At 38.2% G+C, this 17,094-nt stretch overlaps 1 protein-coding gene across 1 annotated transcript in view; it reads left to right on the top strand.

The window, feature by feature from the left end:
• Window positions 1-12,277, top strand: part of TM9SF3 (transmembrane 9 superfamily member 3) — a 69,359-nt gene extending 57,082 nt beyond the window's left edge. Inside the window, exons 12-15 of the mRNA XM_035026121.1 lie at window positions 339-485; window positions 1,217-1,300; window positions 1,628-1,704; window positions 8,122-12,277. Coding sequence (XP_034882012.1) covers window positions 339-485; window positions 1,217-1,300; window positions 1,628-1,704; window positions 8,122-8,189 — 376 coding nt within the window. The 3' untranslated portion in view covers window positions 8,190-12,277. The remainder of the gene's footprint in view (window positions 1-338; window positions 486-1,216; window positions 1,301-1,627; window positions 1,705-8,121) is intronic.
• The last annotated feature ends 4,817 nt before the right edge of the window (window positions 12,278-17,094 follow it).

Below are 17,094 nucleotides of genomic sequence, written 5' to 3'. Positions count from 1 at the left end.
TGAAGGAATTGCCTTTATTTTACAGATACGAATTTTTAGCTATTTTCATTTTTCTTTGCCACATTTTACTCCTTTAAGCTTCTAATTTATTCAGTTTGCTTAGAGATGAATGCCCTACTAAAAAATCTGTTCTTGAAAGATTATCCAAGAAAATATATTTGAGAGATTTTTGGAGGATTTAATAGATAAAAAAGGGTAAGAGAGTTGGAAGTTACTTGAAAGAAAATAATTGAGATTTAAGTATGACGAAAGTGAGAACTAAGATGTGAGATTTAGCAAAAGCGGGGTGAGCTTCAAGAATAAAGACTAGAAACTCTGTCTTTATTGCCTTTATTTAGGTATTTCATCTTCACATCTTTCTGGGCATATAAGATCTATTATGTCTATGGCTTCATGATGCTGGTGCTGGTCATCCTGTGCATTGTGACCGTCTGTGTGACCATTGTGTGCACATACTTTCTACTAAATGCAGAGGATTATAGGTGGTAAGTACTTACATTGGGGAGGAACCTCAGGGGCTATCATATTGTCAAGGAAGATGCCATTTGAAGTGTATTAAGTAAAAGATCTGTATAGAAATTTTGTTCCTTAAGATAGTATAGGAATTTTTTTTAGTTATAAAAATAATGAAGATTTTAGAGGAAAAGTAGTATCAGCCAAAAAAAAGTTTTTGTACTCATAATGGTCACTGTGTTATATATTTTTACAAAGTGCTTGATGTGGGAAGAACTTTATGAGAAAGCATTGATCCATTTTGAACAAAAGGAGGTAGTTCTGAAAAAGGAAGTGGTTTAAGGTCACTTATAATAGGGCATCTGACAAAATTCAGGATCTCTCCTTCCAAATCTTAGGCTTTCTCCTTGTTGATATAATTAAATGCCATCTACATGCATTTTTTTTTTAAAGATTTATTTGTTTTACGGAGAGAAAGAGAGCAAGCTTGAGTGCAGGGTGCGGGAGGGGCAGAGGGAGCGAAAGAATCCTAAGCAGGCTCCACACCCAGCGCAGAGCCCCACACAGGGTTCGATCTCATGACCTTGAGATCATGACCTGAGTTGAAATCAAGAGTTGGCTGCTTAACCATCTGTGCCACCCAGACGCCCTTACATGCATTTGTTTTTAAGTATACAGAATTTTCAAGGATGTTTTTATAAAATTCTTTGGTTTAAAATCTGTTTCAGTGCCATTTATTCAAAAGAGTTACCTTTTATTCCAGGCAATGGACAAGTTTTCTCTCTGCTGCATCAACTGCGATCTATGTTTACATGTATTCCTTTTACTACTATTTTTTCAAAACAAAGTAAGTGGAGACGTTTTCTCATTTTGTATTTAGGAAACTAAAGTTGTCGTTTAAATACCAGAATTTAGGAATAAAAGATCGAGCATAGGGAATATAGTCAGTGGTATCGTACGTCAGCATTGTATCGTGACAGATGGTCGCTACCCTTGTGGTGAGCACAGCAAAAATCAAAAGTCCAGTCGCTGTGTGTACACCTGCAACTAATGTAACATTGTGTATCAGCTAACTGTACTCCAATTTTAAAAAATAAATAAATAAATAGAATGTAAGGCCCTATGTTGAAAGTAAAAATGGATATACTACATATATTTTTTTGTCTTATTTCAGGATGTATGGCTTATTTCAAACATCATTTTACTTTGGATATATGGCAGTATTTAGCACAGCCTTGGGGATAATGTGTGGTAAGTTCTGAAGTTTTTGGAATATCATGAGTAAATCTTTGAGATTTTTAGAATCAGAAAAATATAGTAATTGGAAATTACATTTTGTTGCTTGATCAGAAACAACAAAAAGAGTCTGATTTCAGTCCTTTTGACTATTCCTCAAAAATTCATCATTGATTCTTTTTTAATGTTCTGTTCCTAATAATTCTGTATTGCACTCTTTTCTGTACCACAATTAGTTTCTTTTTCATGTTGAAATTTAGCCTTTTTTTTTAGTTTAGTCTCTTTGGAAACAATAATGATGTAAACAGGTTAAGGTATTGGCTGAATGATTCCTGTTTGGAAGTTTCTAAGACTGTTCACGGAGATAACTGTGTCCAAGAGGCAGTGTCCGGGTTATAAGTACACACTTGGGTGTCTGCAGACTGGGTTTAAGTTCTGGCTGTGCCACATGTATGTTCTGTACCTTGATCCAGTTGTAAAATGAGGATAATACCACTGTTTTTTGGGTTTATCACAGTTAAATAGAAGTAATAGTTATCACCACACGATAGAGTCTCTAGCATGTGTGAAATACCTAGAAAATAAAGAAAGAAGTATTGGAAGCAACCTGATAAAGGGAAAGGTCATGGACTTGAGAGGCTGAGAGAGCCAGATTAAATCTCTGTGCTGCTTTTTTGTGGCCATGGGAAGTCATATTGGGCTCTCTAAATCTCATTTTCTCATCTGTAAAATGGGCATATTTTTCAGAGTAGTTATTTGTCATAGTATCATGTGTAAAGTGCAAGAGTAATGCAGGTCTGTTATCAGGTGTTTTGAGAGACTCAGTTTTGTGGGAGACATGGTGGGGAATGGGAAGAGCTGGGGCTTTTGGGGTCACTTAGTCCTAGGTGCGAATCCTGGTGCCCCTACTTAATAGCCATGTTACTCTGGCCAAATTATTTAACCTTTCTTCCTCAACATTCACATTTGCAAAACAGAAGTAACACCTACCTCACAGGGTTGTGTTAAGGCTTTAGTGACTGGATGTGGGTAAACAGGTAGATGGCAGGCAGATGCTCTGTGAACTGTGTCTGCGCTGTTCCCCCACTGACGAGGGCTAATAATCCCTTGATCCGGTTCTCCAAACTATGTAAAATGAGGATAATGCCACTGTTTTTTGGGTTGCTTCTATTCTGGGATTGTGTCTCTGGGTCTGTAGTTTGTTTCTACACCTTGTGTTTTCACCTTAGAACAACCTCATGAGTTTAAGCAGAGGTACCTTAAGGGAAATGCATTCAAGTAACTTACTTTTCTTCTGGTTCCGGTTTTCACTTGATAAGTGAGGCTAATTCCCCCATGGGAATGATGCAAGGCTTAAGGACTAATCACCGTGAAAACATTTCCAGGCAGTTTATAATTCAGACCCTTCTCATTTCTCTGTTATTTGCCATTGACTTTTTTTTTTTTTTTGGTAGTTCCATCTTTAGCTATAGGGTAGGCAATAGAATAAGGAAGATATGATAATTTTGTTAAAAGCTAGGTTCTGGTATGACATTTGTGGCCCTTTGGGGTACCAAGGTTGCTTTTTTCCTCCATCGAAAGAATACATTCCATAGATTGGTGGTTACCAGAGATGGGGGGATTAGGAGTGTGGGCAAAATGGGTGAAGGTGGTTAAAGGTTTCAAACTTCCAGTTATAAGATGAATAAGTTCTAGGCATGTATGGTGACTGCAGTTAACAGTATTGTATATTTGGGAGTTGCTAAGAGATTAGATCTTAAAAGTTCTCATCACAAGAAAAAAAATCTTAACTATGTACTATGTGAGGTGATGGATGTTAATTAAATTTATTGTGGTGGTCATTTCACAATATACACGTATATCAAATTATTATGTTGTACACCTTAAACTAAAAATGTTTTTTTTGTTTTTTTTTTGTTTGTTTTTTGTTTTTTTTTAGATTTTATTTATTTTTTAGAGAGCGAGCGAGAGAGAAACAGCATGAGAGGGGAGATGGTCAGAGGGAGAAGCAGGCTCCCCGCTGAGCCGGGAACCCGATGTGGGACTCAATCCCAGGACCCTGGGATCATGACCTGAGCCGAAGGCAGACACTTAACCATCTGAGCCACCGAGGCGCCCTAAAACAAATGTTTTATGTCAGTTAAAATCTGTCCCATTTATATATACTATGTACTTGATCATGTGCATGTGCGCACGCGCACACACACACACATGACATTGTAAAGTAGTAAAACTAATTCCACAAGCTATAAGGAGAGACAGTTCTCTATAGAATGATCACATATTTTATTTGTAGCTGCTGTGATAACCTTTCCCTGTGATAATTAGTTAACCAACTTTGAGGGAAAGAGGACTAGGATTAAAACTAGATTTGTATCACATGGGAACCACCTTGTGTATCTCTAGGCAATCCGAAGTTTCCTTTAGTATTATTATTAGCCTGCCTGCCTTAAGAATGTTGCTCCTCAAACCCCTCTTTCTTTAATCTGAGATCTTTCTTGATTATCACCAGCATTCAGTGATGTATAGAATCATGAGATTATGCAGAGGGTTAAATCTTTTTTTCTTGACTCAACATGTGATCTTAGGAAGACCTAGAGAGATAATATCTTGACATTTACAAAGAAAATGGAATGAATCTAGCTAATTTTTTAGTGCTTTTCCTGTTGAAATTGCATCTTGCTGCCTGAAAGTCTTGGCGCACTGACAGTTGCCTGCTGTTGCAGCAGCATCCCAGCATTCATTCTGTCACGGGTGTATGTGCCTTCAGTGCTAGTCTGTTTTGGCGGGTTGGGGGGGCGGGCGCGGAGAAACAGTTCGGATGAACTGATTAAAATGTCATCATAATACAAAAATTGCACCTCATCAGGTTATATTGCTAAAATGCTTTTTTTTGGTCAGTAATTGAAAGAAAAATACTGATTTTTTTGAAAAAGAAATGTGTTAAGGTGGAAATAATTAGATTGTTAGAGTTTTCATATTTTGATTGTAGCATTTTAGTTTTAAGGAAATTAAGTTTAAAAGTATATTTCTGGGGCGCCTGGGTGGCTCAGTCGTTAAGTGTCTGCCTTCGGCTCAGGTCATGGTCCCAGGGTCCTGCGATCGAGCCCCGCATCGGGCTCCCTGCTCAGCGGGAAGCCTGCTTCTCCCTCTCCCACTCCCCCTGCTTGTGTTCCCTCTCTCGCTGTGTCTCTCTCTGTCGAATAAATAAAATCTTTAAAAAAAAAAAAAAAAGGGATAAGAAAAACCTAGATGTCTCCAATAGATTAAATGTTTCCATATTCGCAATTAGGAGCAGCCAATTCAGTAGATTCAAATCACAGTTAAGTTTGGTTTATGCATATCCGATTGCAAATGCCAAAGGATTTAAAAAGAGAGAAAGGTGATTCAACTCTATGATTCCCCCGCAATGAGTGCATGTCACAGACAATGCAGACTTGGCATGGCTTTGTTTTCAAGAAACAAACTGTAGGGGCACCTGGGTGGCTCAGTTGTTAAGTGTCTGCGTCAGCTCAGGTCATGATCCCGGGGTCCTGGGATTGAGCCCCGCATTGGGCTCCCTGCTTAGTGGGAAGCCTGCTTCTCCCTCTCCCACTCCCCCTGCTTGTGTTCCCTCTCTCACTGTGTCTCTGTCAAATAAATAAATAAAACCTTAAAAAAAAAAAAAGTGTATCTCTATTATTCTCAAGACATTTATATTTCTAGAGAGCGTATTTAGTATCTTCCTTTTATAAAGTCCTATTTTTATACACTTATTCTTGAGATACTCGTAAGATTAGGAAAAATGACTCTCTAGGTTGATACTCTTTTGCTTTTAAGCATATCTCTGCTCAGAGGGGAACACTGTTTTATAAGTCTGGAATATTAGATTTGGTTATTGGATTGGTATGATATTAGGCCAGTTAAATTTTTGATTCTAGTTAAAATTTTATAGATTTTTTTTATGTTCTAAGAATTTAGGTTTCTATTTACAAATTAAATGGTCTTTTTCCTTACTTTGTAAGGACTTCTTTTATAACTATTTCAGAATGAATTATCACTATTTCTAAGTGTAATTGTTAATATAACTACTTCATATTATAAGAAATATCTATTAATTGCAAAAGTAATTGGAAATAGGTTTGCTTTGTTGCTTGGTGGGTTTTAAGAATCCTTTTAGGGGCACCTGGGTGGCTCAGTCAGTTGGGTGTCTGCCTTCGGCTCAGGTCATGATCCCAGGGTCCTGGAATTGAGCCCTGCATCGGGCTCCCTGCTCAGCGGGGAGCCTGCTTCTCCCCTGCCTTTGCCTGCAGCTCCCCCTGCTTGTACTCTCTCTCTCTTCTCTTCTCTGTCATATAAATAAATAAAATCTTTTTTTTAAAAGAGAGGATACTTTTAGTATTTAATTATGGGAAATTTTCAAATATATGCCAAAAGAGGGACAATTATTTATATATATATATAATGAAAAATACGTATATATACTGAGTCCCTGTGTATCATCTAATATCAGTAATTTTCAACACATGGCCAGTCTTGTCTTATTCATAATCCCACCTTATCCCTCATTTTATTCTGATACGAATCTTAGACCTCATGTCATTTTTAACTGTAAATATTTCAGTAAATATATATGTACATCATATATATAACATATATATGTTATACATATATATGTATATATAATAACTATATAATATATAATATACATATATAACTATATAATTGTATAATAATTATATACTTATAATAGTATTTAAAATGATATATAGTTATATAATAATTATATTTCAGTATATACATATATATAATTCCTTCATATGCTCAAATATTCAGTTAGTATTCACATTTACCCCACTCATCCCCATGTCTTTTTTAATACAGTTTGTTTGCATCAGGATCTAATTAAGTTCCATGTAAAATGTTGGTTTTTTTTTAAGTAGGCTCCATGCCTTTCATGGAGCCCAACATGGGGCTTGAACTCACAACCCTGAGATCAAGAGTCAGATGCTAACCAACTGAGCCACACAACCCCCTGGTTAAAATGTTTCTTAGGGCTCTTTTAATCTATTGATGTTCTCTCTCTTTTCCCTCGCAATTTATGTAAGAAACTGAGTTTTTGTTTGTTTTAATTTCTGTAGAATTTTCCACTCTGAATTTTGCTGAGGTGTTGTCATTTAATATTTTTCCATGGGTTTCTCCCCAATTTCCTCTAAAGGGGTAGTTAGAGCTATAGGCCTGATCATACTCAGGAATACTTGTCTAGCAGTACTTAGTAGGGGTTTATAAACTTATCAGGAGGCACTGGTTCTCTCTGTGAAGAGAGCAGCCATTGATAATTATTGCCTAGTTCAAATAATGCATTGGTGGTTGTACTATTCTAATTCTTTTGTTCCTTTTATATTTCTGGGGTACTTCTGTAAGGAGAAACTTCTTTTCCTCAACCATTTGGTACCTTGAGGTACAGTTCATATATAGGAAAGGCAGAGTAGACTTACTTCTTTCCTTATATACACTAGTTGGGTGAATAGAAGTTAGTTCAAAGGTGACTAATTAGGGGTGTGTGTGTGTGTGTATCATTATTTACTTATGGAAGATTTACTTTTGGGCTCAGATGGTAAATTTCTAAATCCAATGGAGAATCTTCTCTATGACTTGATTGACTAGCTGTCTTGTTCTGAAGATCCCTTAGTATAATTTGCAATGAAGAGCTATCCAGTTCATTCATTCATTCAACAAATATTTATTGAGTACCTAATCATGTGCCAAGTACTCTCTAAGGTATATACCTAATTTAACAAAACAGACAAATCCCTTGCTTTCTGGTGTTTTGAGCCTCATTTGAGGCTAATTATTCAAAACACTTCACAACTCCTGACCTACTTACCTGTCTCTCTCATCTACTTTCTTGAATATGTCTTCCTTTTTACCAACCACAGAGCTTCTGTAATGTAAAGATAAAAATTCCACCAGAAAATGCCTCTAATTGGGCCATAGTTCTCAGTCCTTTTCTGAGAGAATCCCGTCACTTATTTCCATTAGGTAGCATATGATTTGGGGAACATGTTAAAATGGTTTAAATGACCTAGAATAATTTATGTTCAAATTTTAAAAATACATGTTTTTTTCATTTAACAAATTTTTATCATTATCAAATTATTCTTGCTTTGTAAGTGATGTATTTTAATTCATATAGTTATTATACATGTAATAACTATTACCTAATTCTAAAAATATCACATCCGGTCTAACTTGGTATATGACAGCGTGACAGTAATAGGTGATTTGCAAAACAAATGATGCAATTTTAATAAGTTCAGAACAAATACTAACATAAAAGATGTTATCTTGAAAAAAGAATAACTTTCCAGAGCAGCGAGCATTTAGTATTTGTAAATTATGGGTACTGCCCTATACATATTTGTTTCAAAACATCTTATTTTATCTTTGCAGGAGCAATTGGTTACATGGGAACAAGTGCCTTTGTCCGAAAAATCTATACTAATGTGAAAATTGATTAGAGACCCAAGAAAACCTGGAACTTCGGATCAATTTCTCTTTCATAGGGGTGGAACTTCACAGCAAAAAAAAAGAAAAGCGCAAGAAGAGATTTGGGCTTTCACACTGGGTACTCTGTGGGTCTCTCTTTCGTGGATGGCTTAAAGTAACATCTATTTCCATTGATCCTAGGTTCTTACTGACTGCTTTCTCCAACTGTTCACAGCAAATGCTTGGATTTTATGCAGTAGGCATTACTACAGTACATGGCTAATCTTCCCAAAAACTAGCTTATTAAAGATGAAATAGACCAGCTCTCTTCAGTGAAGAGGACAAATAGTTTATTTAAAGCATTTGTTCCAATAAAATAAATAGAGGGAAACTTGGATGCTAAAATTACATGAATAGAATCTTCCTGGCACTTAGTGTTTCTACATTATTGAAAAATGATGTTCCAGAAAGATTACTCTTTGCTCTTTATTTTTACTGCCATCGTCAACCTATTATGGGACATTTTTATATATTGAATCTGGGTTCTTTTTGACCTGTTTTTTTTTTTTCCCCCAATCCGACTGCATCCTTTTTTTTTTAAAGAGAGAATTAAAAAATAATTAAATCCTGCATGTAATATATCTGCTGTCATCTTAGTTGGACCAGCTTCCCATTTATTTATCTTAAAACTATTCAGTTCCATCTTAATTCCATCCAAAGAAGATACAGTCTGAAGATAGAGGTGTACTCTCTACAATGCAATTTACTGTACAGTTAGAAAGCAAAGTGTTAAATGGAGAAGATATTTGTTTTTATTAAACATTTTGAGATTTAGATAAACTACATTTTAACTGAATGTCTAAAGTGATTATCTTTTTCCTTCCCCCAGGTTAGTCTTACATCTTTTTTGGGTTTGAATGAAGGTTTTACATAAGAAATTATTAAAAACAAGGGGGGTGGGTAATAAATGTATATAACATTAAATAATGTAACGTAGGTGTAGATTCTCAAATGCATTTGGATGTACAGATTGACTACGGAGTACTTTTTTCTGATGATGATTGGTGTAGAAATGTGTGAATTTGGGTGGCTTTTTACATCTTGCCTACCGCTGCATGAAACATTGGGGTTTCTTCAAAATGTGTGTGTCATACTTCCTTTGGGAGGGGGGATTGTTTTCTTCTGTTTCTTTTCTGAGACTCCTACAGGAGCTAAATTTGTAATTTAGAAACATTTAATTTTGTTAATCCTGTCTGGGGCACTTAAGTAACATCTAAAGCATAGTGCTTTAGAATGTTAAAATAAACTTTCCTGACCAAATTGTTTTGTGAAAATAGATGTGTTTGCAATTTGAAGATATCTTTTCAAAAGGCAATATTACTGAATGCAATTTTTTAAATATACTGTAAACTATGCTTTTCTAATACAGGAGACCCACACCTTAAAATCCCCAAACTTGCTTACATCTAGATTATCCAATATAGTCACAAAGTAAATGATAAGCCCTTCAGATTAGATTGTGGCACAAAATCTGTTCAGGTTGGTGTACTGTGTAAAGTGGGGATGGGGTAAAAGTGGTTAGCTTACTATTGGATGAGCAAATAAAGGTTGCAGTTTTCTAAGAGAAGTGATTTAATTTTGAATACATCTTTCTGGAACTATCCATAATATGAAGTTTTCCTAGAACCATTGAGTTTCTAGTTTAATAGTTTGCTATGCAAATGACCACCTAAAACAATACTGTATATTGGTATTTTTAGAAAGACTCAAAACCGCTGTATGTAATCTTTAATGTGAAACTCATGCCATTTATAGTTACGTAAGCTGTTTTCATTACAAAATATGTTTCTATAAATTGACTCTGCATCCTATAATGTGGTATGTAAGGACTATAAAGAGTGAAAAGTTTGATTTCTTACCACTTAAGTATGGCTGACATGAACAAACAGGAGTTTGATCTGAAGCTGTAGGTAAATCCTTCTTCAAGCCAAAATGTTGTATTAAATGCAATCTACTGGTTCTTCCATTTTCTCTTCCTTCAAGATCTTATAAGAAACTGAACGTCAATATTTAGTGGCTTATATAATGTAACTTTTTAATTACATGTAAAGTAATTACAACAACTATAGTCTATCTGATGAAGTATCAATTGGACAGCAAGCTTTTGTCTTAGTAAAATGAAATCTGTTTCTCATGAATCTTCCAGGTAAGATGTAGGGTTTTAAAAAATGAGTCCTTTAGCTGCTTTCAGCTATACCAATTCCTTTTACTAAATTGAGCTCTATTTCAAGTCCTTTGGAATTTTCAATGAAAAAGGGTTTTCTAACTTTCAAATATATTAAGTGTCATATTAAAATGAATATAAAATGCCTTGAAAGTCCTTTAGAAAGTATATATTGGTTTATGCCTTCATGGAGGGTCTGACCATGTGTGTGTCTTGAAGAAGACGTAATCCACAAACAGTTTAGCTCCCTAGCTCTGGGTTATAGAGTAGTAAAATAAAATATTTAAGTTAATTAAAGAGTGAGGTTCTTCCACTCCATTAATGCTGTTTATCTGTCTTCCATTTGTTAACATTATTTGCTCAACTTATCAACTGATGCTTTGAACACTATCAAAAACTAAGGATAAACGTTCTCATATCTGTAAGCATGCTTCTCCTGAAATTTAGCTACAGTACTAATTGGCATCATTATTCATCTATCCTAGTACAATGGTAGGATAAAGTGGAAATGGAACGGCTGGAACTATGGTAAAGCACTCTTTGGTATATCATGCTGGGCTCCTAATTTGCATTAAGTTTGACCACAAATCAAGCCCCATCCTCTTAGAATTCATTATACCGTGCTGGTATCTGAACCTAGTGAATGATATGATTGGGTGTTTTCCATTGACAGTGCACGGATCTCTTTATAAGGGTGGTTGCTGCAAATTCCAGTTTTTCCAAAATCCATTTTATTTAGGGTTTATCCACAAATTGTGTTCAGTTTGTTAAAACTTTTGTTTCCTAAATGTCTACAAACCACCTTATGCCAAATGTCTTGCAAATAATACTCCTTTAAGATTTCCTTGAATTTTTACGAATGTAAAGCAAATAAATGTATTAATGTAATTCGTTGAGGAAAAGCTACATACTGAAGGGCTTCTGTATATAAATTCTGGGAAAGAAAAGCCTATTTGTAATCTATACACTGCAGTTCCATCTGGGTTTTAAGTTTAGATTTCAGCATGTCTTAGTGCTTCAGTCTATTGATTTATTGGAACAAGTAATAAATAGGAGCAGTGACGTATGAAAATGCAAGTATTCATTAATGTTTTATATCTTCATAAAAATTCCGTGGTTATGAAGCTGTATTTTAGCAATCAAGATGTTAAAGAGATCAGAGCAGTGAAAATTTATAAAGATAGTTTGGTAGTGTGTACAGAAATAGACTAGATTTAGAGGTAGGGTAGGTCAGAAAGTGAACATAAAGCTGCAGAAATTTTATAAGATTTAAATTCAGTATGAGGAATAACTCTAATTCTGTCTTACGAGCCTTTTCTGAAAGCCGTCTGAGTTGACATTCTTATTGGAGCTGTAGGCCGAATTGTGCGAAGATAAAAGTAAAAATTAAGTTTTTATTTTACTGTATCAGGGAATGGAAACAGAAACTGGTGTGAAAGCTGCTCATGTGTACTGGTGAACTAGGCATGCAGACAGTTGATGGACAAGGCCGTATTTTGTGTGTTTATCCCAGTTCCTCAGTTGAGGTCATTTGAAAGTTATAAATGTTCTAAGTAAGATCTTAAGGCAAGGAACAAATAACATGGAATTCTGTTTTGAAGGACAAGAGAGTATACGCAGAAAAGCAGTCCCAGTCGGGCTTTTCATCTGTGTCAGATTTGAACCTATATAAATCCCCACAGAGCACGGGTAGTCGATACCAGTGGGAAGGAAAACAGTCATTGCTTGATGATTACTTCCTTTTTGTACCCACCTTCGGTTTGTGTAGGTCATATTCCAACTGGCTTTTTAGTAATAGATATCCAGTATATACTGTATCAAATACATTTGAGGTTCTAATCTAGTCTGTTAATCTAACTAAAGTTGGATTTTTAAAATAATAAAAAGTTAAATGTACTTTCCTTGAATGCTTTATTTCTTTCCTTTTTGAAACAAGTGAACCAGGCTTAAGGGATAACCCATTATTACTGGTATGCATATGAAGCGTTTACTGATACGATAGCCTTCCACAGTTAAACAGGAATCCGCAAACTTTTGCTGTAAAGGGCAGATAGGAAATAGTTGAGGCTTTGAGTGCCAGATGCAACTACTCTACCTTTGTAGCACAACAGCCATAGTAGATAGGACACAAACCAGCGAGCATGGCAGTTTTCCAATCCGACAACAACAAAAATGGCCAATGGGCTACAGTTTGCTGACCCCTGAAATGAAGGATTTAAAAGATTTAAAATTTAAGATTTGATTTTTCCCCCAACTTCTTACTTTGGAAAAAAAAAAAATTAAATATACAGAAAGTTGAAAGGATGGTACAATGAATAAGGTTTGTCTTTAGAAAATTATTTTTCTCTTTTATTATCATTCTTTTGACTTCTGTGTACAAGCTCTGACTCCTACACTCAAATCCCACTACCCCATGCCTGTCATTCTGACTGATCATACGTTGTCTAGGCAAAGCAGTGCCACCCATGTTCCCTCACAACCATTCTGTGAAGCTGATAGGGTAGACCACTGCATATTCTAGAAAAGAAGCTAGAGCAACCAAAGAGTATATTATTTTAAGCTGAAAGTAATCAAGATTAGATTAGGGTCCTCTTGACCACTGTCACTGTTAAAATGGGGATACCACCTCTCTAGCCTGTGGAGCAGATAATATAGGGTAAAGATCATATTGAAAATGAGTGTTTTATACCAACGGAAGGGGTTATTTTTATTGTGCTACATCAAAATCAGTAATTTCTCCAGGTCTATTGGTACTTCTGTTTTTCGTCTCCAGTTTTAACTAGTTATTGAAATCCTTGTTAACCTTCTTAGTCCTTTTCTTCCCCTGATTTTATTAGCTGCCTCAGTCAATACCTATACTTGACAATTCCTGTTGGCCATATAGTTTAAGTTAGAGTAAATTTGGATTACTTCTGATCTCTAATGAACAGTTTTTGTGTGGTTGGAAATTTTAAATATTTATTTGACACAGAGCAAGAGAGAGAGGAGAAGCAGGGGGAACAGCAGGCTCCCTGCTGAGCAAGGAGCCCGACGACGTGGGACTCCATCCCAGGACCCCGGGATCATGACCGGAGCCGAAGGCAGACACTTAATGAGTGAACCACCCAGGCGCCTCCCCCCTTTTTGAGAACTATTTTATTAAACTGTTAATCTACAGTTTAACATTAGAAAAAGGGAGAGGGGCGCCTGGGTGGCTCAGTCGTTGGGCGTCTGCCTTCGGCTCCGGTCATGATCCCGGGATCCTGGGATCGAACCCCACGTCGGGCTCCCTGCTCGGCGGGAAGCCTGCTTCTCCCTCTCCCACTCCCCCTGCTTGTGTTCCCTCTCTCGCTATGTCTCTCTCTGTCAAATAAATAAAATCTTTTAAAAAAAAAGGGGGGAATGTGCCTCCACTGGGACATGTGGAGTCAATGGTAATATAGTCTACAAATGTATTTTAAATCATTTTAAAAACTGCATGTTTAAGGTGATAAAAGTTTCAGATTTACAAAGTGCAGGAGATGGTTGTAGGGAGAGGTTGATGTAAGTCATTTTAACTGGCCACTGTCCTGGTTATTCATAGTGGCTCAGTCTAAGCTACTAAGATTCTGGGACTTAACCTTGAAGGTCATTGACGGGAGGGGAGGGTCTAGAGAGAAATATGGAAGGTGACTCCCAAGTTGGGGTTGGTTACCAGTCGGGTAGCGCAGACATACATAGGTAAGTGTCGTAAGTGTGGTAAGCTATTATAACAGGTGTTGGCAGGAGGATGCAAGCTGTGTGTTATCAAGTTGTACCCAGCAGAGACATGGAGTGTGAAGCAGCAAGACTCTGTTAGGGTGACTGCAAGGTGTTCAATGCAACAAGAGTGGCGAGTGGACAGAGGTGGAAGGAGCCAAGGCTAGAAGTGTGAACGGAAGGCCTGATGGTAGATCAGAAGTTCTGGTGTGTTGGAGGAGCTCGGATAAAGGTTTTGGAGAAGAGCTACAAGGGGTTTTGAACAGCTGTTAAAGATTGTAACTTAAATATCTTAATAACCTTCTCTAAGGAACTCAAAGTGCCTTCTCAGTGGTAATGTAAACAAAGGAATGAGCCAGCAGATGAGAGTGTCTGCTTTATTCGACAGGTTCTGCTCCCTGCGTTGGAGGAGATGATGATGTGTAGTGGCCTGGAATGGCAAAATGAGAAAGTGGCCTGTGTGGAGTAGTTGAGGATAAAACTTAGGGGTTGTGCAGGGGTTCGAGAGCTGCTGCAAGAGAACTGGTCTGCTCTGGGTATTCGGAAATAGGTGGAATGAGTTGGGTGGAGGACAGACATCTGACTAAACGGGGGGGGAAAAGCTTGTATACTTGGCAGGCTTTCCACAGGACCATGAGCTATGGGGGAGGAAACCCACAAAAATTATGAATAATCATGGATGTAATGGAACTACGATGAGCAGCTTTAGAGCATAAAGCCTTTTATTCTACCTCTAGTTTTCCCATGGGATTTAAATTTAAAAATGCATATTTTAAAAATTATGTGAACCCAGATTAGAGTTTAATATATAAAAGTAATTTGTGAAATCAGGAACTATGGAGCTGATAAAAATTATTAACCATCCCTCTTCAGCTGTTCCTATCTAATCTCTCAATACTGTGATCCAAATGTTTTGTTGCTATTTGTTGACTGAGAGCCAAAGTAGCAGCAAAACAAGGCTTCTGACATAAAACTGTGCTGCTTGCTCACTCAGGAACACCACTGTCTTCTAAATATTTGGACAAAGACTGTTGGTGAGAAGACCTGGCAGCTACTCACCAGGTGGGGATTAGAGGCAATAAAAGCTCACAACCTCAGGGCTTATACAAGAGGTCTCCTGTAATGTCCTACTTTCCAGAGGAATTCCCTGCTAATGAGGAAGCCAGTTGGCTCTTTGCCTAGTGCCATCTGGAGACCTGGAGGTGTCACAGAAGTTTGTTAGGCTTTTTAGATGTTGACTTTGTGGACTTGGTGACCTTCATTGGGTTCAATGCAGGGAACTATGGCGTTGGGTTTGACTCCTTCCAGCATTCAGGCAGAAATGCCATTCAACCCCTTCCCACACCTATCACATGTTTAATGGCCACTTGGCCTCTTCCCTGCCATTTGGTGACATCCATTCCCCCCAGATTTCTTTCTCCCACTTAGGAGTTCCAAATCAGATCATCTTGCCCAATCTGGGTCCATTCTGTATGTGCCCATTCAATGATGAAACAGGGTCAACTTGGATTTCTTTTTAAGGGTGAAGACAAAATACCCAAAAGCCACCTTCCAGTGGTTAAGTTTTGAACCATTACTGATTTGAAGGACTTGTTATCTTAGTTAATAGGTAAGACAGATTACCATAATGCAAGAAATTAGAGTCCTGTATATAGAGTCCAGCTCTGGGCTCCCTGTCAGCTAGTTTGTCATTAATGGCTGTGAAATCATGTGGAAACCCAAAAGGAAGTTCAGTTCATTTTTTGCTTGCAGTTTAAATGAAAAAAGATTCTACTGGGTGTGATGCTGAACAATCTCTACACATTGGTGTGTTTTACTCCTTGATTAGGGCAATTTTGCTTGCATAAAAAGGTCTTTGAAATGCCTCATGGTAATAGTACTTTTTATGTCTATAAAAATGGCTCAGCTCTGACAATTTTTACATTTAAGGTACAGCGTGGGAGTGGGTTTCAAGTATCTCTTGATTATTCTTCTGAATTATTTGGGCATATGTTTTTAATTGGCAAAAAATAACCAGACTTCAGAAATTGGTCATTTTTATTCCATCAAGTTAATGGTGAGTGGCTTATTTAATAAAAACATGTCTGTAATGTAACACAAATAGCACGTACAGCTGTTCATTTGTCAATCTTTTTGCCTGTATGAGGCATCTTAAACAGTTTTGCTAAAGGATAGGTCACCAAGAGGGGAAATCTGTCATTTTAAATAATTCTTCCCCTAAGGCACCGTATCACCAGCCACCACGTTGGATGAGGTGGGTGCTGCAGCAAGCGTCCTTCGTGGCTGGACGAGGGATGTTGAGAAAGCTGAGAGAATCGTAATCTTTTATTTTTTTCTGAGCTGAAATCTACCAGCGAGAAGATTAACTTCATTCCTCAGGAGAAACGATTGTCCGAAAGCACAGAGCCAGTCGGTTAACGACGCGGACCGCGCACACCGGGCTACTCGTCCTGAGCTCGGAGCCGCCGCCACTGCTGCCTGCCTTCGCCCACGTGTGCGTCAGGGAGTTGTAAAGTGAGTTACGCCAACAAATAAGCGGGAAGTCCAGCCTTGATCTTCAGGAGCAACGTTCTCGGGGGGCCAGAGGCCGAAGTGGCGCCGACAGAAGGGCGCCCTGGGCTCGGTGGGAGCTCCGCGGGCCCTTGCCTTCGGCATCTTCACCTCGCTCCCCTTTCTCCGAAGTTGCGGAGGTGCCTGGAAGAGGAGGGGCCTCGCCTCGGGCGCCCGAGTGATTGGCTGCCCGGGGCCCCCGGCGAGGGCTGTGTGGTCCAGCCCGGGTGGAGAGGGGCGGAGCGGCCACTGCTCCAACCACCGCCACCACCGCCACAGCCGCAGCCGCCGCAGCCTCGGGCGCCGGGCAAGAAGCTCCGGGCGGCGGCTTCCCGGGCGCCCCGACGCGGACCGGGGCGCCGCGCTCTGCTCGCTCCGCGCCCGAGCCATGCCGGGCAGCCGTGCGTAATCGCCGCGCCGCCGCCGACCTGCCCTGTGCGCGGTGC

This window comes from Mirounga leonina, unplaced genomic scaffold, assembly GCF_011800145.1.
Source record: "Mirounga leonina isolate KUSES-001 unplaced genomic scaffold, KU_Mleo_1.0 Mir_114, whole genome shotgun sequence".
NCBI lineage: Eukaryota > Metazoa > Chordata > Mammalia > Carnivora > Phocidae > Mirounga > Mirounga leonina.
The sequence above is the reverse complement of the archived record's forward strand: the minus strand, read 5'-3'. Positions and strand labels throughout refer to the sequence as shown.